Source organism: Lontra canadensis, unplaced genomic scaffold (assembly GCF_010015895.1).
Source record: "Lontra canadensis isolate GAN:19392208 unplaced genomic scaffold, GSC_riverotter_1.0 scaffold67, whole genome shotgun sequence".
Lineage (NCBI taxonomy): Eukaryota > Metazoa > Chordata > Mammalia > Carnivora > Mustelidae > Lontra > Lontra canadensis.
Window position 1 is genome coordinate 8,660,617 of NW_022631061.1, and position 27,876 is coordinate 8,688,492.

The following is a 27,876-nucleotide window of genomic DNA, read 5'->3' on the forward strand; positions in this document are numbered from 1 at the left end:
TTAGTGTTATAGGCTGGGTGTTACAGATGTTACAAAAAATACATAATTTCACCTAAGAAGATTCATGACATTATAGTATATATAAAGTATGAAGGAAAGATTTCTAAGTAACGAGGTGGGGAGAAAGTTTGACAGAGAAGAGCAGAAAGGTAAACTGAAGGCAAAGCTTCCACTCTTAAATCTTTCCAGGGAAAAGAGTAAACTGTTGAAGCCGGGTGATTAGTATACACAGGTGTGTTCATTATACTTTTCTCTCTACCTTTGTGTATACTTGAAAGTTTCCATTACAGAAAGTTAAATATTAAACAATATTTAATCCCCCATCCCTCAAAAAAACAGTCTTTAACATTTCTTAGATTCCTTAAGAAACAATTAGGCAAAAAAAAGTAATCAAACACACTTCTGTTTCTTTTCCTGGAGAAAGCTGACTCAAGCTGGCTGAGCCACTGGAGCTGTGTGACATTTTGACTGGACATTTGGCTTCATTCTGGACCAATTCCTGGTACTGATTGACTACCCTAGAATATTAGGAGTGAGTAAGGATTAAGTAACTGTTCTAAACATAAATTTATAGAAAATAAATAATAACGGTTAATAAAAGAATTTCCATCAAAATTAACACAAAAATTCAAACTAAATAATTTAGGTTCATGCCAAAAACACATTCTTCTAATCTTTTCAATGACAAGCTAATGCTCAAAACATTTTGCTAATAAACAATCTAAAGATAAACATAAAGTATCTTCCTTTTAATACAGAAATTACAGGGATTATTTAACCAAGAAGCAGCCGAAGAAATTACCCACTGACTTTCACTTACATTCTGATTAAAGTACTACTTAGAGATTGTCTTCCTTAGCTACCATAGATGTATCTATGCTTTCTTATTTATTTATTTATTTATTTATTTTTAAAGATTTTATTTATTTATTTGACAGACAGAGATCACAAGTAGGCAGAGAGGCAGGCAGAGAGAGAGGAGGAAGCAGGCTCCTCGCTGAGCAGAGAGCCCGATGCAGGGCTCGATCCCAGGACCCTGAGATCATGACCTGAGCCGAAGGCAGAGGCTTTAACGCACTGAGCCACCCAGGCGTCCCTATGCTTTATTTAAAATACACTGTATTTTAAACATTATTCTTGTGTTAAATTCTCAAATCTATAAAAAACACTAGTAATATTTAAAGTATAACTAAAATCAAAGTTTTGACTCTTAGTGGAGTTCTCTCTATTCTATAAAAGTGAAGTTTTACATATTCATCCCGATTAAAGATAAAAACACAAGTATTTTTACCTCTCAGCATCAGTCTTTGATCCAATAATAAACCTGAAATGTTTAAAAGAGAGAAAAGTATTATGTTAAGAGTTGTCTTAAGGAGTGCTGGGATTACTTTTGAAGGCTTCCGTATTTTAGTGACTGCAGTTTTATAAAATGAGTCAAACTACAGAGATATTATAAAAAAACTTTTAAAAATACATTTAAACTTATGAAGCAGTGACCAAGTTTTGCATGCATTATAAAATACCTGTGAATAATTTGGCTGATTTAATTTAAGGGAGATGTATTTTGGCATAAAACTTACGTATCAAAACAAAATCTGAGCTCAGAGTTACCAAGTGCTATACATCCTTACAAGTGTCTGCCCTACAGCAAAACTCACTAAACTACTGTGTGCAAGGCCTTTGGCCTTCCTCTCACTTTAACCTTTGATTTTTGAAGTCATTAATAATGTCTACAGAGTAGATCTTAGAATATATTTTAGACAAGGAAGGTAGTTTATTGCCAATTCAATAAAATGGCTTTACCAAGTCTTTTTAAAGAATTTGACATTTATATGATTTCTTAACAGATTAAAATAGTGAATTTGTTTATTTTTTAATTACCAATTTGAATGATCATCTGTGGAGGAGCTGAAATATAAAATGTAAAAGAAGAAAAAACTTGGTTAATGCAGCTCAAACTTTAACTTCAAAGTTATTAACTCAAGTAATTTATGAATATGGAAGAATGACTGGAAGTAACAAAACATGCAGCATTTTTGCAGCAAGTCCCTGATGTAAAGGCAAAAAATTCAATTCTCTTCTTGTTAGATCTAATCAGTTGGCTTTTGAACTGGTTTTTTTTTTTTTAAAATGAGAAAAAAACCATATATTATCTTATGTTTGAGAAAGGTTCATAATTTAAAATAACCAACATATGTCTTAAGGGGAAGATTTTTAAAGACACAGGTAATCAAAACATCTGATCTATGTAGTATTCAACAATAGAAACTGCTAATGTGAAAAAATTACCTAATGATTCTTTGACTGAAACTATTTCTTTTCATTGACTTTCACTTAGATATTGGTGAGGCTGGTCTTTAAAAATCCATTTCTACTATTGTTTCATTTAGTATCGTGTTAAGGAAAGACTTTATAAAAAAATTAACATAGTCCTGGCCCCTGCTTTTTTTGTTGAGCTCCTCTTTGTAGTTTCTTCTTTTTGAAACAGCCATCAACTTGATTGAAGAACAAAACAAATAATCAAACAATAAAAACAAAACTAAATACTGTTACCTTGTAGTAACTTATAGTCTGTAAGTTTTAGAAGATCAAATATGTGTATATGTGTATTTTCTTTTAGAGCCAGTAACTATATTATGTACTGAGTCTTTGTTCTTAAATGCAGTGCTATAATACCAAGCACCTTTAACAGCTTCATTTATAGTAAACTTGCTATCTCAGAAACACTTCAAGTTCCTGCTCACAGGTTGAAGTCAAAAGTGTCAACACTTAAATATAACAAGAGGGATATATCCTTCAAAACAGGTATACCTTAGGTTTTTAAAAAGATTATTTTAACTCCTGGACAACATGGTAACTGTAATTTACTTTTGTCTGCTGACAAATCTAATTAGAGTCCTTAAATAACAAATGAATCCCCAAAGGGAAATTTTTATTTATTAATGGTTCATTAGTAGCTGCTGGATAAATTCGGATGCCTAATTTTGTCAATTACATGTGTTTAACAGAACTCACTGGGATGGAGACATCTGGCTGTCATTTTCTTCATCTTCTTTACATGGCTGTATTTTACCATAGTATAGTGGATCACCAAGTGACTGCAAAATGGTCAGCTTTGTTTTCTGATACTGATTACCAGCTTCACATTCAAATACATAATCATCTTTTACATCCTGTAAAAGAACATTCCAGATAAATATCTTCTTCAGTAAATAATCAGTTAACAAACGACACACTAACTTGCTTCTGGCAACAGAAGACACATTACATTTTGACTACAGACCTGTTTAAGACCATCAAAGAGAATAAAGCCCAGGATTCTCTTCTATATAGCAGTGTAAGAATGAGGGTCCAATGAGGTAGTTAACCAAGCCCAAGTGAAATGTGGCAAAATTGGATATACTGGACATATGAATATAAATACTAAATATTAAAGGGGTAATACTTTTGAAGACAGATCTACTTCTATTTATCACATACAAGAAATATTACTGTACTTAGGGAAAAGCTTATATGTAACATTTCAAATCGTCTTTAGAGTAACTTACTAATTAGAAACAGAAAACCAATCAGAACCACCAATATGCAACTGAAACAGAAGTAAAAATTCAGTTATATATTACGAATGCCCTAAACCATATTTTATGAAAAACAAAACTAAACAACTGTTTTTTAATTCACTAAACCCTCAGGATATCCTTTAAATTAAAAAAATAAATAAATAAATAAAAACCTAAAAGTAAAGTCACTTTATGTTTAATAAATTCAGAAACAGTCTCATCAGAAAGAAGACTGCAAGGATGGACTTACATGGGCTGGCCAGACTGTTGGTTGTGAGTCATCAGATTTGATGGACTTTTCCACTTTAGCATATTTCTCTACCTAAGCAATCAAGAGACAGCAGATGTAATGGAATCAGTACTGTGACCAAAGAGAAAAGCCCAAGTAATTCAACAATACAATACAGCTTCAAGCACAAAAATTCTCGAATTGCTAAAATCACCGACTATGCTTAATGTAAGTCTCCTGATCATCTGACCAATTGGTTTTAAAAACAAAATTAGAATCCCTTTTGTCATTAAATAGGTTAATAAACAGCTGTTTTTTTTTTTTTTAAACAGCTGTTTTTTTTGACAGTGCCTCTTCTTTTTATCCAATAACTTGATACTACATTTGTCCTTTGGGACAGTTTGAATGTCACAGACATCATCAGGACCAAAATCTTCTCCTTTGGCTGGGTTTTTAAACCACTTATTTATTTATTTATTTGTTTATTTGAGAGAGAGGGGGGAAGAAGATGGAGAAGCAGGCTCCCCACAGAGCCGGGAGCCTGATGTGGAGCTCAATCCCAAGATCCCAGGATCATGACTGGAGCTAAAGGCAGATGCTTCGCCAACCGAGCCACCCTGACGCTCCCTATGGCTGGGTTTTAGTGGAACAAAAGTTCTCCTGTGACAGGTGGGACAAAACTGGTACTGGAGTCCACAGCCTACATTTGAGAAGCAAAATGCTAATACAAAGTTTCTCAGTCTGAGTCAATCAGAAGAAGAATCTAGAATGCCAGGTACATGTAGAGAAAGCTAGAAAAAGACTAGGTAAGTTATATTAAAGTTGATAAAATTTTTATGAACCTTTTCCATTTTCTAATCAGACATGGATTATATATTTTGTATTATCTTCTACCAGCCTGTGTGAATCAAGTATTCTCATCTTCCTGGTAACCATGACCTTAAGATAAATCACGCTCACCTGGGAACTGGGTAAAAATTCAGATTTCCATGTCTTTTCCCTGGAGAGCTGACTAAATTAGAAGGTCTGAAGTGGGACATGAAATCTACATTTACCTGGTATTCTAGATTCTTCTTCTGATATACTCAGACTGAGAAACTTTATATTAGCATTTTGCTACTCAAATATAGGCTGTGGACCCCAGCACCATGCAACCTGAGAACCTGGAAAAATTATAGCATCTCAGGTTCTAGCTCAGACTTGCTGAGTTAGAACTTCTGCATTTTAACAAGCAAGCCAAAGTAATTAGGATATACATTAAAGTTTGAGAAGCACTGCTTTAGATACCCAGTCACCATCCAAAGCTAAATCCTACCCTTTGATATTTACACTAATATCTCTTCTCAAGCTGCATTCCTCTGGAAACATGTAAGTTATCAAAAAATAATGTGGCTTATACTCCCTTCTAGTCATATATATAGTGTACTTCTGAAGGCTTTGGTTTTGTGCTTTTCAGAAACTTTTAATCTCAGAAAATAAGAATAATAAATGTGCTAGCCTAGTACATGTGCTAGCCCATGTGCTAGCTATCCAAGGATGCAGAAGAAAAGCAAACATCTGTTAAAATAACTAACCAATTATAAAAACTTGAGTGAAAAACAGAAAGGAACACAGGAGAAATAGGAAAGTAAAAGAAATATGGGACAAGTCATCAAAGTATCTCTTTTATTTATTTATTTAAAAGATTTTTATTTATTTATTTGACAGACAGAGATCAGTAGTAGGCAGAGAGGCAGGCGGGGGGGTGGTTGGGGGCGGGGGGGATGCAGGCTCCCTGCTGAGCAGAGAGGACCCTGGGATCATGACCTGAGCTGAGGGCAGAGGCTTTAACCCACTGAGCCACCCAGGTGTCCTCTCTTTTATGTTTTTGATTATTTATATCTCATGAATATTATGGATGAGCAGAAAACAAAAATATGAAGTTCCTAATTCTGGCCACTGCTCCACTATTGTGAATTTTTACATTTAACTAATTTGAGAAAAGAAGAATTACCGGGAAATTATAATGATGTATTATGAAAAAAAGAACACATTTATACATATTATGTAATAATGTACCATCTTTTCCCATTTCAAAATTCTTTTATTGTTCCTAAACACAGACCTTTTATAGCAATACACAGAGGTATTAAAGTGTTATAATTTTATACAAGTTAATGTGAAAGAATATTCTAAAATATTTTAAAAATGAGCAATTGATTTAAAAAAAATTACTGTTTTTAAAACAAGTGAGTCTTTGTTTTCCCTGAATATAAGCTGCTATTAGTTAAATTTAGGAACTTTGTACGAAAATAAGTGCAATTCATGAACTGACTTACATCCACTTCAGAAGGTATGGCCAAATTACAGGGACTTCGCTTCCACATATCTACACACTGAAAATTAAAAACAGTATTAATATGCTGAAAATTCAAAATGAGCGAAGTTTTTGGCATAATAATAAGCTTCATTTAAAAAACACATACTTACATTTCCTGCTTTAGATATCTTGAGGTCATAATGTTGACCTGCTTTTCTTTCCTTCCTTTTTTGTAAGAAATCAAGTAATTTTAGCTGTGGAGGAGGTGGACAATGAGACAGATCCTGTTGCCGATTCAGAGAGGACCTGGAATACCTCTTGAAACACCTAAAATATTAAGAGAGTGAACTAAACAAAAGAAACTCAGAATAAATCTTGATTCAGTAAACATTATATATGTCAATCACAAATATCTGTAGAACACTACTGCTTGCCAAGCAAAGTCCCAGGGACTGATAAAACAAAAATGAATAAGACAGACAAAATTCCTGTTACTTGGAGCTGACAGTCCAGAAGGGAAAACAGCCATTCACAAGTAAACAGGTAAGATCATTTCAAAGAGCACTGAAAAAACAAAACGAAACACAACAGGGTACTGTGGTGAGTCAGTGATACGGCAGAATTAGGTAAAAGGAAGGACTGGACTCTGAAGAAATGCTGTGTGAGCTGAGCTATGAACAGCATGAAAGAAGTGGCTATGAGATCAGGGAGGGTGCCTGGGTGCTCGAGTGGTTGGGCATCTGCCTTTGGCTTGGGTCATGATCTCAGGGCCGTAGGATCAAGCCCCAAGGTGGGCTTCCTGCTTGGTGAGGAATCTGCTTTTTCCTCTCCCTCTGCCCCCTACCCCTCATGCTCTCTCTCAAATAAATAAATAAAATCTTAAAAAAAAAAAAGAGAGAGAAAAGAAAAGAAAGATCAGGGAATGAATATTTGAAGCACAGAGAAGAATTTAAAATTAAGAATTAAAAACTTAAATTTGTTTTTAGAAACAGAAAATAGGTGTGATTAGAGCACGAGGGTCCACATAATAGATGAGGTCAGAGAGTAAGAAAGGAGCCTTACAGATTAATGGTAATGTGTTTAGATTTAATGTAAAATACAAAGGGGGAAGCCTTAGGGAAATTTAAGCAAGTAGTGGCATATAACCTCCTTTGACGTTTTTAAAAGATTTTTCCAGTTTGCTTACGTGGCAAATAGATCAAAAGGGAGGAAACACAGCAGCAGGAAGATCAAACAGGAATTTACAAAAGAAGTCAAGATGAAGAGGATGCTGACTTTAACAATGATTTAGCAGTGGGCATGGAGATGTGGAGAGATACAAAGAGATTTTATAGGGCTGCTGACAGATCTTATATGAACTTACTTCACTATTTCCGAAACTGTACCTTTTACCCAGCATATACTGTTTACATAGTAAATTAAGGAATTTAGAAAAATGGATAGGTTTTTGAACTCCTCTAAACTTGACGATTATCCAAAGTGGGCCATTAAAACAATTATGTCAAAAGTACTTAATGATGAACCAACTATAACTGTAGTCCAAGTTAATATTAAGCAAAAGAGAGAGCAAAAACATTTAAAGATGACTTCCCATGTTATAAAAAGGCATCTGGTTATAAACTGACTTGTCAGACTGTGATATTTTATCAGATTTCAAAAATAAACTACAAATTGTTTCTTTAAAAGCAGTATTAACAAAACAAACAGGTTATTGGTTATTAGTAATTAATCAGGAATTATTCTTTTTGTTTATTCTTGTCTCTTCTCAGTCTCTTTTTAGTAAACAGACTCTAAACTTTAGTAAGTTTCTTCTTTCACAAAATGCAGAGAATGCACCACTTCAATATAAAGCACAGTATTAAAAATCCACAATACACAAATAAAGTAATATAAGGCCATTTAAATCCTTTTTTTTTTAAAAAGATTATTTATTTATTTATTTGACAGAGATCACAAGTAGGCAGAGAGGCAGGCAGAGAGAGAAGGGGGGAAGCAGGCTCCCTGCCAAGCAGAGAGCCTGACGTGGGGCTTGATCCCAGGACTTTGGGATCATGACCTGAGCCGAAGACAGAGGCTTAACCCACTGAGCCACCCAGGTGCCCCCAAAATCCTGCTCTTAAAAAGTCAGAGCACTTTTATACTTTGGAAGGGAAAGATACCATAAATAGCAAAATTTAAAGCTACTTGCCTAGGAACATCTTTTGGTTTACCTATCTACAAAGGCAATTACCGTTTCATTGGGCGTGTGTTCATCTTTTGCTTGTTATAAAGCAGTCTGTTTGCAGTGCAGGTTACTGCTATAGAAGGATCAAGACACAGTGGTTCAGCTGTAGCTAGGATCAGTTGGCTCTCAAGCAAAAGTTTATCTTCCTAAAATGTATAAGAGCATATGCCGGTAACAGATTTAAGTTTTTCAAATCACACATATCTCTTAATCTAGAAATATTCCTTGGAACTGTTACATACTAACATAAAACACAGTATTTCAAGTTCCAACCTTTTTGTAAACGTCAAAAACTTGACAGCATAATGAAAGTATTAATGGAAATTCAGTTATCTAACAGTGTTCAAATGGTCAAGTTCTAAGAGTGCCTATTCATTAATCCATTAATGAATTCATTAATTCAACAAATATTTGCCAAGCACTTACTATGTGTTAGGCCCTGTTCTAAGAGCTGAGGATTAAGTAGTGAACAGAACAGATAAAATCATATGCTTCCACAAAGCTTACAAAACGTTGGATCATAGCACTTTCAATAACACAGAGATTAACAGTCCCATTCTATACTCAACTTAACTTTTTTACAAGACTAAAAATGATCACACTAATACTGTGTAAGCTCTATATACCCAATTCCAAAGTGTACACAGGTGTTTTACTGATATTACATAAGGAATACTGCATTCCTTTTTTTTTGAATTACTGAAATATTTTAATAGCAACAATTAAATTTTTTTACAGTCAAATGAGTCAATACTATTGTTGAGTAAGATTTTTTGCAAACAAACACTGCTTCTTTCAATACTTCAACTTTTTATTATGGGTATTTTCAAACATACATAAAAGCAGAAGTTTGGTGACCCCATGTACCAACACTTAACTTCATTTAATAACTCCCTCTGTAACTTATGTTTTTGTTTTGCTAGAGTATTTTAAAATAATCTATTACAGCATACATTGCTAACTGATAAGGAGTTCTAACATCCAGTCTGGCTTTAAATTTCCCATTATCTCAAGAGTGTAGTTTTAGTTTGTTTGAATTTGAACTCAAACAAGGCCTACGGTATCTGATTTCTGTTTTAAACTCCTTTTTTAAATTCTGTAATGTGATCACCTTCTTCTCCCAACTTTTTTTCCCTTTTCTCAAGCAATTAATCGGTTTGTTGGATTTGAGCAACTACTTCCTTGTGGACTTTAACTGGATCTGACTAGTTGCTTTCTCACTGTGTCGTTTAATAATCTTTTTTATTTCCTGAATTTCTTGTAAACTGTTACATCTAGAAGCTTAATTTAATTCCGGTTCTGTTTTTTTAGATGAGAATTCTTATTGGTACTACTGTGTACTGCGTACTTTCTCTTGCATCACACCAGGAGGAACACAATGTCCGGGTGTTCCATTTTTACATCAGTGGGGTTGGTCAAATCTCTGTATTTTAAATATTCCTATGAACCTATGATCTAATGGTTTTTATACCTAAGAATTACAGTTGTCTAGATTAATTTATTAAGACTTCCAAAAGTGACATTTGAAAAAAACCCATCATTTCTTTTGTACCTATTAGCTGGAATTATTCCTATATATGTGCTAAGTAGCTGGAAGTGCACCTTTCAATTCTGTTAAGATTACCCATCAGGCAGGAATGCTATGGAACCTACATCAACATTTAATGGTAAGAGAATATGCCTACTTTGGTAAAATTTAAAGGAAATTAAGTTGAGATGCTATTAGTATCTGTAATACGTGAAATCACAACTAAAAATTTCTGCTATTTGGAATCATTACTTACAAAAGCACCATTTATATGCACCTCACCCAAAGAAATTCAAATTCTCACCAATATCAGAAATGTTAAATGGTTTTCTACACGCTAAATTGTCTTCTATAAATTCTAAACTGTCTAAATGCCTAAATGTCTTCTATACTTCCTGATTCTTACTGGAACCTTCTTAAATAAATTATTGAAAACAACTGAAACAATTATTGAAACATCTGAATGTGCTATACTCTGAAAAAGTTAACTCGAAGTCCATGTTTTTATGAAAGAAAATTAAGAAAATAAACCGCTGTATAAAGATACAGGTGGCAATTTTCAAAAAACGCAGGTATTTTTCAAAGACAGAAACTACACATCTGCTTATAAGAAATATCCTCTACCAACAATTACTTTGTACCAGGTTAATTGTTTGTTCTTCCACTTTTCGACTGAGGTATAACTGACATACTAATTTTCAGGTACACAAGTGATTTGGTATTTGTACACACTGCAAAATGGCTATCGCAGTAAGTCCAGTTACCCACAGCAACAAAAATTTTTTTTTCTTGTCATGAGAACTTTAAAGATCTAATTTTTCTGAAGAATATTCCCCTATTTACTATTTGGCTATCTAACATACAGTTCACACAGAAAAAGCAGAATAAAATGTTATGATCTCTCCCTTTATTCATCAACATTCAGAATAAGAAACTGACACCCTAATAACCTCTTATGGTGACCAATGAGGGTTTTTTTTTGGTTTTAAATATTCTTTCAACAGCTTTTAACCTTGCAGGCAAAAAGATTATAGCCCAAACTGAAACCCAACATTTGACAGTTACTGATGATGGCATCTTATTCATAACTACATCTTGCAGATAATTTTCATTATCGATATTTTCTTTGGTTTAGTTACTGTTCCTCTCTACAGTAGCAGAGAAGTCCATCCACCCTCTTGTGAGTGGGCACCAAATACATACTGAGCCAGCACCGGACAGTTAACTGGCTAGTCTCAAGGTTCTAGTGCTACAACTGGTGTGAACGGCAACAGGACAGGCTAGACGTGCTTTAGAATCCTAGATTATAGAAAACCAGTATCTATTTGTCTCGATGGTACAAAAACAAATAATTTTTCTTCTGTTTGAGAGGGGATTAAAAAACGAAGTTTCACACATTGGACAGATCAGGTCAGCCTGACCCTGTTTCACCATGGTCCTAAAGCAAATGGGATGGAACTGCTTAGTTCCTTGAGTGATTACTGCATGGATAAAGAGACCCCTGATTTCTAAAGCTCATAAAGGAATTTCAAAATTTACATTTTAATAAAACTACAAATAAAATATCTTTTGCTTAACTTAATGTTAAGTATTGTTCCTTTATTTTGTCTCTTTGGGATTTAAAAACAAACTAACCTGGGTCCATTTATGATTATCGCTTGTTATTGAATGTACATCACAGACCAAAGTCTACAAAAAATAAAAACAAAAAAATATATTAATATAAAGACATGCAAACATATGAAGATATTTCATGAATAAAACTCTAAATAAAACCTAACATTCTTTTATTTTTTAAGATTTTATTTTTAAGTAATCTCTACTCCCAACCTGAACTTTTAAGTCTGATATCAAGAGTCACCCACTCCAGCAGCTGAGCCAGTCAGGAGCCCCTAAAACATTTAAACATTCCTTACCTGCATCGTTGGCCGTAAGAGAATATGCCTACTTTGGTAACCAGGAGACTTCATATTACTGGACTGCCTGTAGTCACGTATTTCTGCTATGACACATCCACAATGAAAAATATTAACCTGTTTTGAGTGAAAATATTTAAGTAAATGTCATTTTTTAAAAGTCTACATAAGTGTGCTTACATTCAATGTTTCAGGTTCTTTACATACTTTTGCAATACTTCCGGTCACTCACAGAATCTTAAGTGGCCTTCCTTACTGGTAGATTTACCACTATATAAACTTTTCTAAGGAATTATTTTATGTTCATCACTATGACTCAAGAAGTTTAAAATCATTTAATGAATTCTAATTATAGATTGAGTTCTGGCATTTATATACTTCAGTGTAACAAATCACTGGAGATGCTGTCTTGATGCTTACTGGGTCACAGCTATACTTTGCTAACTTCGTCATTTTTCTAAAGTCCATCTATGTTCTAAATTGTCAATCATCTCTGCCAGAGTTTCAGTTTCTGGAAATAACTACTATTTGCTCTGCTAAGACTTCCAGAAATATGACTGTCTTTATTAATAAAAGGAAGAAAGCGAACTATGAATTTAAACAATAATTTTCGGCTAAACATACTGTTTTCTAGTCCAAAAGTAAGAACCTTTATCACTCAAGTCTTGCTAATCACAACCTGACATAGTCACGTACAGTATTATGTTTTTTTACCCTTTCAGAACTTTTACTGGGGACTTTCTTTGCTATATTTCTTACTATGCTCATTCTTTTCAGCAAGTATTTATTGAGCCATGACAATGTGAACTATATGCCAGGCACTATCCAAGAAGCTTCACAGATACAGCAGTGGTGGGACAATTATTTACTCTTAGTGTGGGAAGACAGGCAATAAACATGTGCAGAAATAAACAAGATAATCTTAGGTAGTGACGAATGCTAGAAAGGAGATAAAATAGGGAGAAGCGAATTTAGATTGTGTGTTCAGATAAAAACCTCTCTGAGGAAGTGACTTTTCAGGTGAGGCCTGACTCACAAAAGCGCCAGACATATGCACAGATCATTCCACACACAAGGAAGAACAGATGAAAGGTCTTAAGATAGGAATAAGGTTGGTGTGTTTTAGTATGTAAAGAACAATGGATGGCTGCAGTGTAGTGAGTAGGGATGAGAATCAGGAGATGATGCCAAGGAGGCAGGGGTTTTGTACAGTCAGAAGACACTGAAAATTTTAAGCTGGGAACTTTTTTTTCCTTTTTGGTTTTGTAAGCTTAATCTAGCTGTCTGTGGAGAACTGATTTCTGGGGTTTTAGAATGAAAGCAGAAAGTTCAGGAAGGTAACTATAGCAGATCATGACCACATATATTTTGAAGGTACAAGTGACATTTGCTGATGTACTGATTGTGAAAGGGGAAAGCAGGGTCACGGATTACGAAAACTAAAACTGGTCTGAGAGGTAGAAAATAAAAAGTACTGTTCTCGTCATGTGAAGTTTGAGGAACCTATTACATATCCTAGTAAATGTAAGTTTGGAGCTTAATGGACTAGTCATGGAGAGATAAGCAAGGGATTAAATGTCATTTTAAAACTCATGACACTGGTTGAGATCATTGAGCAACAGACTGTTACTAAATAGAAGGCATAGGATTGAATCTTGAAACCATCACACATTTATGAAGGGAAAAAAGATGACAGTTAAGAAGACAGAAGGAATAGAGAGAAAAGAAAAACCAGAATGCAATGTTTCCGAAGCCAAAAGAAGAGCGTGCCAAGAAGGAAGCAGTCATTTGCACCCAATTTTGTTGAGAACAATTAAGATGAGAACAGAAGGGATGCCTGGGTGCCTCAGTCAGTTAAGTGGCTGCTTTCGGCTCAGGTTATGATCTCAGGGTCCTGAGATCAAGTCCTACACTGGGCTCCCTGCTCAGTAGGGAGTCTGCCTCTCCCTCTGACTGCTGCTCCCCCTGCTTGTGCGCTCGCTGACAAATAAATAAAATCTTAAAAAAAAAAAAAAAAAGATGAGAACAGAAAGTGACCAGTTGATTCAGTGCCTTGGAGATCACTGGTCACCTTGACAAAGCTGCTTCTGTAGAATGGTGATATTAAATGCTGAAAAGGTAGGCAGAGAAAGGAATGAGATGTGAGGAAAAAAGACAGAATGATTACATACAATTTTGTGAACAGCTTTGCTGTCAAGAAAAGCAGAATTATAGAACAGTACCTGGAGAAGGACATGGGTTCAAGGGAGGATTTTTTTTTTTTTTTTAAAGCTGAGATATAGTACAACATACTTGTGCTTTTCATCTAGTAGAAAGGGGGAAAACAGATGATATAAGAGAGGAATTAAAGCTGCAAATTCCTGAGAAGGAACAGAATCCAGAATACGAGCAGAGGAGATTTCTTAGAACAGAATACTTCATCTATTTTAACAGAAAGGCAGGCAGAAAGTGTGAAAAGAGATGTGGATGCTAGTTAACTAGGACTAGGAGAAAACGGAAATTCCAATTAGATAGCTTCTTTATCCTAAGTACATAGTATTGCTGGAGTGCAGCCAAGGAGTAAATAGTTTCTCCCATACTCTTGATTGTAGATATAGGGAGATTTCCAACAAATGAACTAACTGTTAGAGCAATTTTAGAAAGATCAACTAAATCTACACATTTCATTCATCAGCCTAAAGGGTGAGTATCCCACAATAAAATGGGTTGCCATATAACTATATCTAATGTCTCACTTCATGTTCTCAGCACCATCAAGAACACAATTAAATATTATTTATAACAAATGCCACAGAACTGACAAATCTAAAGACATTTATTTATTTTTTTTTATAAGATTTATTTATTTGACAGAGAGCTAGAGCACGAGAGGGGAGGGGCGAGGGGTGGTGCAGTAAAGGGATAGGGAGCAGGAGACTACCTGTGCAGGGCTCCATCCCAGGATCCTGAGATTGTGACCTGAGCCGAAAGCAGATACTTAACCAAATGAGTCACCCAGGAGCCTCTCTAATGACATTTTAAAGAGAAAAATTTTGTACCTGAGATTTTTCTAGGAGATCAACCAAAATAGGAGGTAATTCTTCTGCATCCAAGTATTCAAGCAATTCTCCTTCTTCGTAAGGCAGTCGAATGGTCTCAGAATCTTAATATTAAAATATAAAGTTTCTGAAAAGTGTTCACGCTCACTGCAAAGCTTAGGTATATAATTTAAATGAGTTTCCATAAAAAAAAAAAAAAAAAGAATAAATCCCAAAGGCTTTCCTAAGGTCCTTCTTTATTTAAGTTTTATAAATGAATCACTTCACATACTACTAAAACACTTGGCAAATTGTATATAATTTTAGGCCAGAAAGGAGAAAACCCCCAACACACTACAAAAACAATCTGCCTAACAACATAATTCAAACCACAGCCAGCAATACAATAATCAGAATATGAGAAAATTCCCACACTGGTAACTGAAAGTCCCTTGAAGACTACTTATCTCTAATCTGAAAATCAGCATGATAACTTGGTACCTCATATGAAAAATGGTCACTTATATACAGAACAAAATTCTGTTACATTTTATAATTAATTATCAACAAAAGAAAAAAAAATCCTTAACTGGATGATTTCCTTGTAGAACCCATATCATCATCACTGTATCAAATTTCTAGATGTCTCTTTAGTGAAATCTAATAGTGCTTATATTTCAAAACTCTATTTTCAAGATATATTAATAGAAATAAATGTTACTAAGTAAGAAAATTATTCAAAAGGCAGAGAGGCTGCTTTATTTTCAAGGTTTCAGACTCAGAGTATACTCAAATACAGAAGAAAGACATAAAACACCTTACGCTACCTTAAAATGTAAATAGCGAAAGAAAACTGTGACAATTATATAAAGGTTAGGTCTTACATAATTTAACTTCAAAGACCTACCTCAATTAGAATTCTTATTCATGAAGGCAATCATATTACACATATTTTCTAACAAAACATTGTAAAAAGGAAAATTTGGGCTCATGCCTTCTTTTATCAAGTCATCACTGATCTGAGGGACAGACCACTTAACAGATTAAAAAACTACTACTAAAAGATCACATCCCGCCTTGCAGAGAGATTTTTGTGGCTGCAGCTCTCCGAAGGTTCTTACCTGATCCATTTTTTCCCCTGAGCATCAGAGAGTATCCCTCATTTCCTGGGTATAGGTTGACCACTAAACAGGACAATGTCTCTTGCATAACAAGCTTCTCTAACAAATTCACATTTCTTCTTAATTTCTGCTTTAAAAAGAGGCAGAGCTCATGAAAATAAGCTGGCATAACCTTAGCAAAAATACTCTGATTTTTTTTTTAAGATTTTATTTATTTATTTGACAGAGAGAGATCACAAATAGGCAGAGAGGCAGGAAGAGAGAGAAGTGGGAAAGCAGATTTCCCGCTTAGCAGAGAGCCCGATGTGGGGCTTGATCCTAGGACCCTGAGATCATGACCTGAGCCGAAGGCAGAGGCTTAACCCATTGAGCTACCCAGGTGCCCCCAAAATACTGATTCATTCAGACTTGAATGAAACTTTCAGTATTCCTTCCACATTATGATCCTGAATATATGGGGAAGATTCACAAACAATACAGCCACCAAATACAAGACACAACTATGTAAATTCAATTTTGGTCTCCTACTATGTTTTATACAAATGAGTTCATACCACAAAGAAAAAAGTGATCTATAAAAAAACAAAAATGCTCATATATAAAATACATGTATTTGCATACAAGTAGAATAAAACAAAAATATTTAAATGAGTAAAATGTAAAACCATTAAGGGCAAATACATAAAACATAGATGTCATATACATAGTTTCTTTTAAGTATAAGTCTACATATAAAGAATTTGGGGTATTAGCTTTGATTATACTCTTACCAGTATCCCCTTTTTAAAATATTTTCTGGCATAAATTAGATATAAACAAATTCAAAAACTCTACTTAGTTGTAATGTTAGGCTCAAAGATACCTAGCTGGTAAGAAGTGAGGAATTTAGGCAATTTCCTATAAACTCAATATAACAGCTCTTTAGAAACTTTTCTTTTTAAAGATTTTATTTATTTATTTGAGAAAGGGTATGAGGATATAGGCAATAGCAAGGGAAGGGGCAGAGAAAGAGGGAGAAGCAGCCTCCCCTCTGAGCCAGGTGCCTGAGAGGGTCAGTCCCGGGACTCTGGAATCATGTCCTAAGCCAAAGGCAGATGCTTAACTAACTGAGCCACCCAGGCACCCCTAGAAACTATTCCGTGAAAAAAAAAAAAAAAAAAAAAAAAGTCATCGGGAAATATAGTACCTAAAAATACATTACTTTATTTTTTAAATTTTTATTTACTTGACAGACAGAAATCACAAGTAGGCAGAGAGGCAGGCAGAGAGAGAGGAAGGGAAGCAGGCTCCCTGCTGAGCAGAGAGCCTGATGTGGGGACTTGATCCCAGGACCCTGAGATCATGACCTGAGCCGAAGGCAGAGGCTTTAACCCACTGAGTCACGCAGGTGCCCCCAAATCCATTATTTTAGAAATGAGTATGTTTTAAAATGAAACCCACATATATAGATATTAGAAATCATTTAATCTAATTTTATTTACAAAAAATTGAGTTAATAGAATAGTTTTACAGGATCTCAAAAAACAAACCCAAGTATTTTGTGTTAAACATGTATATCTACAGTTATATGCAGGGACAAATGATAAACTGATTTACTCTAACCATGGAATAAAAACCCTCAGCATCTTGAGAATTGAAAAAAACAGTTGAACTATTTAATGAAGAATGAGTATAGGGACACACCTGTGTGGTGCAGTTGGTTAAGCAGCTGACTCAGTTTTAGCTCAGGTCATGATCTCAGGGTTTAGAGATCAAGCCCCATGTCAGGCTCCACGCTCAGTGCAGAGTCTGCTTCAGAGTCTTTCTCCCTCTTCCTTTACACCTTCCCACTGCATGCTCTCTCACTTTCTCCCACCAAAAAAAAAAAAAAAAAAAAAAAAAAGATTAGTAGAGAGAGACTAAATTTTAAAGTAGTTTCAAGGGTAGAGAAAACCTTCTAATCTGACATAAGGCAGTTAGATAAATTCGAACAGTATTGAGTATCTCTTCAAGACAAGTTGGTTTCTACTTCTGGGGTAAGCAAAAAATCAGAGGTCAGAAAATTTCTTTCTTAAAGGGCTAGATAGTATTTTAGGCTTGTAGGCTATGTATGGTCTGTGTTGCCAATACTTAACTCTGCTGTTATACCTTGAACTCAGCCACAGACAGGACAGAAATGAATGGCTGCAGCTGGATTCCAACAAAACTTCATTTACAAAAACATGCAGTGGGCTAGATTCATCTGGCAAATAATGGTTGCCAACCCCAATTTAGAATCTTTATTTATGTATCCTATCTTAGTTCTGTCCCTGAGGTGATGGATATATTTGCTATATTTATTGATTGTGGCCATAGTTTAATGGATGTACATTATGTCAAAACTTACAAAATATACTTTAAACATGCGCAATTTATTGTACATCATTTATATCTCAACAAAACTTATGAGAAACATACCATAAGATTTATTCAATACTTATTGTTTTCCCTATGTTAAGATCTTAAAGGCTAGATACTATTAGCATTCCACTAATTTTTTGCCTAACAGGTAAAAAGGTATTTTTCTTTTTAAGAGAGAGAGCATAAGGGGCAGAGGGAGAGGGAGAATCTTAAGCAGGCTCTATGCCAGGCTCGATCTCACAACTGAGATCATCCCCTGAGTGGAAACCAAGAGTCCAATGCTTATGACTGAGCTACCCAAGCACCCCAAATGGTACTTATTATTAGCATATGTGCTGCCACAGTGAGCACAATGGTATTCATCTTTAAAGAAGCTCACAGAGCTTTTTAAGGCTCTTATAACCCAACAATCCAAAAGTTTGTTACATTTTTATTGCCCATATTTTTATACTAAATAAAAATGAGTTAACATGGCTCTGAACTAATTTTTGTGACCAAATTAATCTTTTATTATCACACCTGAATTTCCTACACATCCTTACAATAGCTTTAACTTTCTAATACAAATTACCATGAGGAAATAGTGACCTTTTTCCTCCTGTCTTTGGTCTACAAATCACTTTTCAAGGGGTAAAGAAGCAAATGATAATATTTATGGTGACTTGGCTTCTTTGGGCTACTCAAGGAAATATTTTCTGTTATTCAGCAAACACTATTCACCTCTCTTACTTAAGCAGGTGATCTCTACCCAGTGCCAGATTAGCCAAGGTTATGGGTCAACTGCAGAATTGGCTAGTCTCGCTGGAAAAGATGTTAGTTAACTGACAAAAACATAAATCATTACTGCTTCAAATTTAACTCCTTCGAATGTCCGTCTTCCTCTACATTTTAAAAGCAATAATAACATAAAAAAATTACACTTACCTTAACCTCAGGCTCTTTTTCACATTCTTCAATATATAAGTCATAAAGTTTTTGAAATACAGATTTTCTAAAATTTAATGAAAAATAATGTGACTATAATATTATAATTATCATGAAGTGAATGCTATTCTGAAATTTTCCCTAACTTTTTCCTCAATTTCCCCCACACTGTGGGTGAAGTGGGATTGAATACAATAGTTAATATCAACTTTAAAGTACCTGTAACATTTCTAGCACAGTGCCTAGAAGGAATGCAATAAATGGTAGCAATCATTATTTCTAATAATCAAAGATATCAATCAATTAAGTATGCATACCTTCCACTAGACAGGTATTTCCTTTTAGGAGGTCTCTGTCGGGCACTTTCAATGACATACTAAAAAAGAAAAGTTTATGAAAACAGCTTGCCTTTTGCTTAGTGCACAAACAGCTCTATTTTAAGAATACTTAAAACTTGTATTAAGATCAAAAAGACTAGTCACTCAAGTCCCGATTCATATTAAATTATAGTTTGTAGGAAAAACTACCTAACTTCTAAATTTATATTACAAACAAGTGAAATTTAAACTGCACTAAAATTTAGCACAATATTTCACTGTGATATAAGCAAAATCATATAGTTTCAGAAGTGAGAATTATCCTCAAAATGTTTTATGGTTGTTCAGAATATGCACAGCATACCCAACTGCAAGAACTCTATATATTTTTGAACTATCTTCCCTTCTAACTGAGCAATTACAAAACTTATCAAAACAGGAAAACATAATTTTGGAAATTCTTTGTTCAATAATTTTTATTCTACAACATCATCTAAGAATTCCAAATAAGAGACGAGCCAAACCTCATTCCAAAGCATTTTTATTTATGGCAAAATTATATGCATACTTATCCTAAAATTACATTAATATGCTCCGTTGAGAACCACATACAAAAATCTCTTAAAACTGAGTTTTGTTAATTAAGACAACACTATTTCAATATGTAACTTAGTCACACCTCACCTCAGCACGATCCAAAGCTAGTTCTAAAGCTTGTTGCTGTAAAAAGTAAACGGTATTTTTGGTATTAGTTATTTTCACAAAAAATAATTTAATATAACACTTCTAAATTAAATATTTATAAATGTTTTTTCTAAAATATGTCTAAGATATTTTCCTTTATTTTATATCCACCCACCCCACTGTATGTTCAAGATATATTACAAAGAAAAATCATGTCAGTTTTGGGTACCTGATTATGACAATAAATTATGTAAGAAATGCTAAAATTATTTTCTCTGGCTAGTGTTTATAGAGGCTGATACAGAGCCAAGAGTTGGATACAGAAACTACTGCCATTTTATAAACCTCAAGTTCAACATTCTAAGAGCACTATTCAGGAAAACATATAGCCATCAAGTATGCAATTAAAGTGAAGGAAAGATTAACTATCCTAATCTGGTAGGGACCCTGGAAATTGGGGGTGTTGTTATATTGGTACCTAACACCAATTCAGAAAATCCTCGTATCTTGGGGCACCTAGGTGGCTCAGTTGTTAAGCATCTGCCTTCAGCTCAGGTCATGATCCCAGGTCCTGGGATTGAGCCCCGCAGCAGGCTCCCTGCTCACAGAAGCCTGCTTCTCCCTCTACCACTCCCCCTGCTTGTGTTCGCTCTCTCGCTATGTCTGTCAAATAAATAAAATCTTAAAAAAAAAAAAAAAAAAGATAATCCTGATATTCTAATGCAGAGAATCTATAATATAAGGTTTCTAGGTCAGTGCACAGTAGAAATGCAATAAATGATAGCTATCATTACCATGTTTCAACGACTTTAAGTTACCACTAACTGTAAGTATGCATCAGTATCCTAGGTTATATTAAGAAACAACTGCAGCCAATTATAAGTGCAAGATGTCCTTAACTGCAGACTCAATTAATTCAGTAATATTAAAATGTAAAAGAAAAATGCATCTGAAATTAATGAAATAATAGTTTTACTACTGCACGTAGGGCTTGAGAATATATAATAGATTCCCACTCTTCATCCATTTCGTGACCCTTTTATCAAGGCAAGAGAAGGAAGGTAAAGCTCTGTCTTCCTCACTTGTAAAACTGTCTTCTGTAATGACATCTAAGAATAAGAAGTACTAGGTTTTATATTTTTATTTTTTAAAGATTTTATTTATTTGACAGAGATCACAAGTAGGCAGAGAGGCAGGCAGAGCGGGGAAGGGGGGAGGAGGAGCAGCTTGATGGGGGGCTTGATCCCTGAGATCATGACCCCAGTCAAAGGCAGAGGCGTAACTTACTGAGTCACCCAGGTGCCCCAGAACTAGGTTTTATATAAGCACATTTAACACCAAGGATATTTCTTTCTAATTTTGTGGTTTGGGTACCATACAGTGTTACAGTATTTTTCATTCACAATGATAATCATCTTTAATTTTTAATTCTGTTGAGAGGCAGAGAACTTTCATTTTTTACTAGTAAGGGTCTAAATTTTTGTGTTTTATTTTGTGGAGCCCAGTAACTCTACCTACTAAACTCCATGGGTTAAAAATTAGCACCCACCAAAATCCCAAGAAGGCAGGGGGGGAAAAAATATTGCCAGCCTTTGGAAACCATGGAAAGGTTTAAGTGACCCTGCCACCCTAGTTCTAGGGATGGAGAATTCATATGATGACAAAAACAGCTGGTTTTTTTTTAGACAGCAATTAAAAAAACAAAAAACAAAAAACGACCCACTCACTTTACCAAACATCTAAAATGTAAAAGTGAAAGAAGGGTGAAATATGCCATCATTTCAAAAAGTTCAGTTAAAATAAATTTATACCAGGCGCCTGGGTGGCTCAGTGGGTTAAGCCGCTGCCTTCGGCTCAGGTCATGATCTCAAGGTCCTGGGATCGAGTCCCGCATCGGGCTCTCTGCTCAGCAGGGAGCCTGCTTCCCTCTCTCTCTCTGCCTGCCTCTCTGTCTACTTGTGATCTCTCTCTGTCAAATAAATAAATAAAATCTTTAAAAAAAAAATTTATACCAATTTAACTTATGAAAATAATCTTACAAGCAGCAGATTCCTAATAAAATTGGTTCCCAGGATTCAAGATGAGATTCTTGAATATGAACCATTTTCCAGCAAAAGACTGTAACTCTAGATATACCCTTTTAACAAATATATAAGGTTCTTTTCATTATTTTGATCATAAAAATATTTTTTATAAAAAATCATAATAAACATAATCAAACTATACTCTAAGACATTTAGTTGTCAGTCTTCTCAAGAAAATGCTTCTGAAATCAAAACTTCAAAAGCTCTAGTGAGATGTGACTGCTTATGTTTATAAGCATCATTTATTCACAACCTCCTAACACTTGAGAGGGAAGTGATAGCTAATATGGATGCAAAATATAAGTCGAGATCAGCAGTGGGACAGCTCTACTTTTCTCTAATAGGGCAGTGGTGCGTATGCAAGATCAAAAGAGGATAAATGTTTTCAAAGGTTTCTTCAGCACTGTGGTCAGTGTTTAGTTTTTCATTGTTAAATGCTGCTGCTTCTCTCAAACACAATTAAGTGATTCCTTTTCCCTTTCTCTTTAAAATTTTTCATGGCAAAAGGTAAATGCCCAGCCCCAAATATGCTTAACGACTGTAAGTCAGTGAATAGAAATGTGCCATTAGAAGGCTAACATTGATGCTGCTTTAAACGTTATTTGTGGTAAGCAGGTTACATTTGTTTTTAAACTTAAAAAAAAAATCTAAATTAAGAGGAACTTTAAAATATGAGAAACCTGTGCCCACCCCCTCCCACGCCTCCCCGAAGTCATTCGTATTTATACACATCCTCCTTGCCAGTGATTTAATTGTGGCAGGAGAAGTAAATATTTTTTAATGCTTCACAAACATTAGGACAGACCCACTATTTTTCTCAGTTAGACATAATTATACAACTCAATTGAGAGATGAGTCCCCTATTTCATTAAAAAAAAATTTTTTTTTAAAGACTTTACTTATTTGTTAGAGAGACAGAGAGAGAACACAAGTAGGCAGAGCAGCAGGCAGAGGGAGAGGGAGAAGCAGGCTCCATGCTGAGCAGGGAGCCCAATGTGGGACTCCATCCCAGGACTCTGGGATCAATGACCTGAGCCGAAGGCAGCCGCTTAACCGACTTAGCCACCCAGGTGCCCGAGTCCCCTATTTTCTAGAAAAGATTTTGCAGATGACTGCTAAATAATTTCCCAGGTAGGGTAACTTAGGCATACATAAGTATTTCTGTACCTGTAATACAGATATTTTTAAAGAGATAAAGGAAGAGAACACTCTAAAAACAAATAAGATCATCATGAGCTCTAGCTTACCATGGTGGTGTAAAATGGAAGTCCAAAAAGAAGAGATAACTTATGTGCATTGATGAAGAGGGTTGAAAACCATGTCTTTAATATCAATCTTACAGTGCTGAAAAAAAACAATAAAGCCCCCCACATTAACATAAAGCTATTAAGAGAAATCAGATGATTTTGTTACTAAGGAAAATTACTTAAGAAACAGAAATTTTTGAACACATTTTTGAATAATCACCAACAATAAAAATCACGTATCACAGTCTTCCCAAATGTTAAAAAGTACAGTTTGAATTTAAAGTACAGTTTTAACTAGGTGCAGTAAAATAAAGTTTGCAAATTAAATCATTACTTGCTTTCTTCACGATATTTAACATCGGGAGAGAAAAGAATAAATGTCTTCAAATGTCTTCAGATTTCTCCTCCTCACCACCACTGCTGCTACTGTTATTGTTCCTATGGAATTAGGAACAATAACAGTATAATACGGAATTAGAATTAACAATCTACCCACTGCCCTTTGTCACTGTACAGTTCACTTTACAAATCATACACTTCATCACACCTGCTGATAAAAGTTCTCTAAAGATCCCCCAAATATCCCAAGCTCCATTTTGCAGATACAGCTCCAGTCCTTCTAACCTTTCCCTTCCTTCAAGCAAACTGGATACACTGCTGAAGAATCTCATTCCTCTAACACATGGGTTCTCATCCTGGCTGCTCAACAGAATAACCTGGGGAGCTTTAAAAAGTAGTATACTCGGGGCGCCTGGGTGGCTCAGTGGGTTAAAGCCTCTGCCTTCGGCTCGGGTCGTGGTCCCAGGGTCCTGGGATCGAGCCCTACATCGGGCTCTCTGCTGGGCGGGGAGCCTGCCTCCTCCTCTCTCTCTCTGCCTGCCTCTCTGCCTACTTGTGATCTCTCTCTGTCAAATAAATAAATAAAATCTTAAAAAAAAAAAAAAAAGTAGTATACTCATGCCCTACCTTTCAGTGATTCTGATTGACTGGTGTGAGGGCCTAGGGATCAGCATTTTTTTTTTTTTTAAATCTCCAGGGGATGCAAAGGCTAATTTTACCTAATTCCCTCTAACTTGTGTGTCTACATACCACTAAGCTATAAAAACCACATTCTCAACTGACAGAAAACAGTATTCTCCATGTGAAACTGTTTTTGTTTGGTTTTGGCGAACCCAAAGCTTAGGTTTTGCCAGTTTGGGTTTACGCAACAAACAAAACCCAGAAATGACAGGCACCATCCAAGTTCCAGGAATAATAATTTAAAAAGGAAGACACTAATCCTACCTTCCAACAGCTCTAGCTCTAGTTCAAGTTAAGGTGAAAACTTCTGACCATTGAATCTAAAAATGAAGATACACCAGGTATAGGCAAAATGTGGTGATTTTAAAATTAGATCTCCTGTCACTAAACTGGGGAGAGGGGTGGGAAGAGGAAAGCGTCCCAACTTTAAAATTTTTAATACCATTAACTACGTATACAATTTACAAACCAAGCTCTACGACCGCATATAAGATTTACCAGAACCCTGTGAAAAGACCATTGTCATTATCGTCTCCTTTTACAAAATAAGGCACCAAAGCGAAAAATTTTCCCAAGATCACACCACAGACTGGAATTCAGACTCTCTCAATTTTTTAATCGTAGATTCTTTCTACTAAAGCTTACAACCTTCAGGCCATTCAATCCAGCACCCGTTTTTAGATTTTAAAAAGCGGTGCACTTAAAGATCGAATTCTGCTCAGACTAATAATGTACATCTTTTTTCTTAATTTTGATCTAACTTTATATCATGGTTCTCAAACCTTCGTACACTATAGTCAATCTAACTCCGAAAATCTTGCTAATCACTATTTTCCTACCAGGGACTTCAGGAAAACGCAGCCCCTCCTGATGCGATGGTTACAGGAGACGGCTTCCAGGAACAGATAGCTCTTAATTCTGAACTCCCGGTAACCACAGCGAGGGCCAATAAATTAATCCAACTGTAAAACTCCTAACTGATTCCACGGCTTTTCTTGATCCACCTGACGCTTTAACTGTTCGATTTTTTTTTTTTTTTGAAACAATTTAGGCTTTACCAACATAACGCCACAACTCAACAGCAAGAGGAACAGCCTTTATTCAATATGGATACCAAGAAACCCTCTCCCAAAGAAGCGCTACGTGAAATTCTTGGGAATTTCCGGAAACACCCGTACCTGGAATCCAAAAGTCAAAACTACAACCAAAACCGTTGCTTGGAAACACTGCGAGAGGCAACTGAGGCGAGTACCCGGGGTGCGGAGGCTCAGCCCAGCCCGCTCCCGTCTCTGGGAACACCTTCCTCCTGCGGGATCACCACTCTGTGGAAAGCGGCGAAAAGCCACTCGGGAAGCCGCTCGCTCACCTCTGACCCCGGCCAAGATCTCGCGCGCATAACCGTCCGCTGCGGGCCCGCCACTCTCACCCACCTAACCGCCACCGGCCACCAGCCACCAGCCACCGGCCACCGGCCACCGCCCACCTGTGCGGAAAGACGCCACGCTGGGCGTCATGACGGCGCCTCTGGCTCGGCTGGAATGCTACGTGCGGGCAAGGGCCCCGCCCTGCGGGTTGCAGGTTCCTTTCGTGCGTCCCCTGGCGGAAGCGTCGCAATTCAGCCCGGGCCTGTTCCGGCGCCCGCACTTCCGACTGGTGCGCTGGGCGGGGCGAGCTGGGGACCTCGGGCGGAAGAGGTGGAGTTGGGAGAGCCGGGCGGCACTTGAGAGGCTTGTGCGAGAAGGGGTGGTGTTGCCAGGGCTGTCCCCGCAAAGCCTTGGGGACTCAGGCCCCACCAGGGGGGTGAGGTGGGGGGTGAGGTGGTGAGGTGGGGGGGTGGGGGGGGAAGCTCCTCCCCAGGCCAGGCATTCGGCTCCGTAAAATTCGAGGTAGGATGTGGCTATTTGGTGGGTAGGGTGCCCTTCTGAATTTTCAGAGTGAAAAACTTGGAACGAGCTTTATTGCTCAGCGCATCCCAGTGGAAAGGGAATGTCACCATTTCTATAGTTACTAGTCCATGCCATTCAGCCCTCCATAGTATATATCAAATGCTAATGAATTTAATGTTTAAAAAATTCCAAAAAACAAACAGAAGCAACCTCACTGAAGAGTTCTAACAATTCAGAAAGGGAATAATCAGCATACATGACAATGTCTAATTGCAGTTCTGCACCTTTAACAACTTTGTTTTGTTGGGTATAAACTTCATTCTCATTGAGGCGAAATTCACAGAACGTAAAATGAAACATTTTAAGAGTATAATTCAGTCGCATTTAGTACATTCATGATGTTGTGCAACCATCAACTCTAATTCCAAAACATTTTCATCACCCCCATTAAGTATTTACTTTCCATTTTTCCCTCTCTTAGACCTTAGCAGACACCAATTACTTTTAGAGTCTTTAGATTTATCTAATTTGGATATTTCACAAAAATGGAACATGTGATTTCTTTCGTGTCTGTCTTCTTTCCCTTAGCATAATGTTTTCCAGGTCCATCCACCTTGTAGCAAGTATCAGTACTTAATTCCTTTTTATGGCTTATATTCTGTTCCATTGTATGTATATACCACAGTTTTATGCATTGGTCCATTGATGGCCATTTGGGTTATTTACGCCTTTCAACTATTGTGTATAGTGCTGCTGTGAATATTTGTGTGGTAGTATTTGAGTCCTTTTTTCAATTTTGGTGGGGTGTAATATACCCTAAAAGAAAACCAGAGCCTGACATAGTTCAAGTGGTGAAAACAGATTTTATTCAGGAACTGTTGCAAAGGAGGGAAAGAGACTTCAGTATAGAACTGGGCTCAATTCCAAATATACAGTGTGAACAAGTAGTGGTTTATAGCTGAGGAGCAGAGTTGGAGGGCAGTGGATGGAAGTTTCTTAATAGGAAATAGGGGTCAGGAGGCATTCTGGCTAAACTGACTTGTTGGGATTCTGACTGAGGGCAAATCAGGGTGATCAGACACCAAGGGTGGGGACTAAGAGTTTGATCAGATATTGAAGGTGATCAGATATCCAGGTGGATCCAGATATACAGTTCTCTGTAAACTGACTTAGGATTCTTGCTACAACTGGTTGGTACATGCCCCACAAATCAGCCTAGAGCCATGGAGATAGCTTGTCAAATACCTAGGAATGGAATTGCTGAGTCATATGGTAATTCTATTCTTAAATATTTGAGAACTTGATAAAATTGTTTTCCACAGTGGTTAAGACATTTTACATACCAACAGAAATCAATATGTGGTGGTTCCAATTTCTTCACATCCTCACCAAATTTCTTTAAAAAAAAAAAAAAGTTATCATCCTAGTAGGTATGAAATAG

At 36.1% G+C, this 27,876-nt stretch overlaps 1 protein-coding gene across 13 annotated transcripts in view; it reads right to left on the bottom strand.

The window, feature by feature from the left end:
- The window catches only part of SUPT20H (SPT20 homolog, SAGA complex component), a 40,938-nt gene extending 14,746 nt beyond the window's left edge, over window positions 1-26,192 (bottom strand). For 4 of the 13 annotated variants that reach the window (XM_032880100.1, XM_032880095.1, XM_032880102.1 and 1 more), the window contains exons 1-17: window positions 25,728-25,852; window positions 23,530-23,626; window positions 20,199-20,234; window positions 19,515-19,573; window positions 19,198-19,264; window positions 15,895-16,021; window positions 14,795-14,898; window positions 11,757-11,873; window positions 11,476-11,529; window positions 8,319-8,458; window positions 6,259-6,415; window positions 6,108-6,164; window positions 3,811-3,882; window positions 3,016-3,173; window positions 1,882-1,908; window positions 1,292-1,324; window positions 401-518 (exon numbers count right to left, since the gene is read on the bottom strand). In XM_032880100.1, the coding sequence (XP_032735991.1) occupies window positions 401-518; window positions 1,292-1,324; window positions 1,882-1,908; window positions 3,016-3,173; window positions 3,811-3,882; window positions 6,108-6,164; window positions 6,259-6,415; window positions 8,319-8,458; window positions 11,476-11,529; window positions 11,757-11,873; window positions 14,795-14,898; window positions 15,895-16,021; window positions 19,198-19,264; window positions 19,515-19,573; window positions 20,199-20,234; window positions 23,530-23,532 (1,329 nt within the window). In that variant the 5' untranslated portion in view covers window positions 23,533-23,626; window positions 25,728-25,852. Of the gene's footprint in view, window positions 1-400; window positions 519-1,291; window positions 1,325-1,881; window positions 1,909-3,015; window positions 3,174-3,810; window positions 3,883-6,107; window positions 6,165-6,258; window positions 6,416-8,318; window positions 8,459-11,475; window positions 11,530-11,756; window positions 11,874-14,794; window positions 14,899-15,894; window positions 16,025-19,197; window positions 19,265-19,514; window positions 19,574-20,198; window positions 20,235-23,529; window positions 23,627-25,388; window positions 25,497-25,727; window positions 25,853-25,915; window positions 25,999-26,032 lie in introns of those variants that run through there. The other 9 variants (XM_032880099.1, XM_032880091.1, XM_032880101.1 and 6 more) reach the window with 6 other exon arrangements.
- Window positions 26,193-27,876: the final 1,684 nt, after the last annotated feature.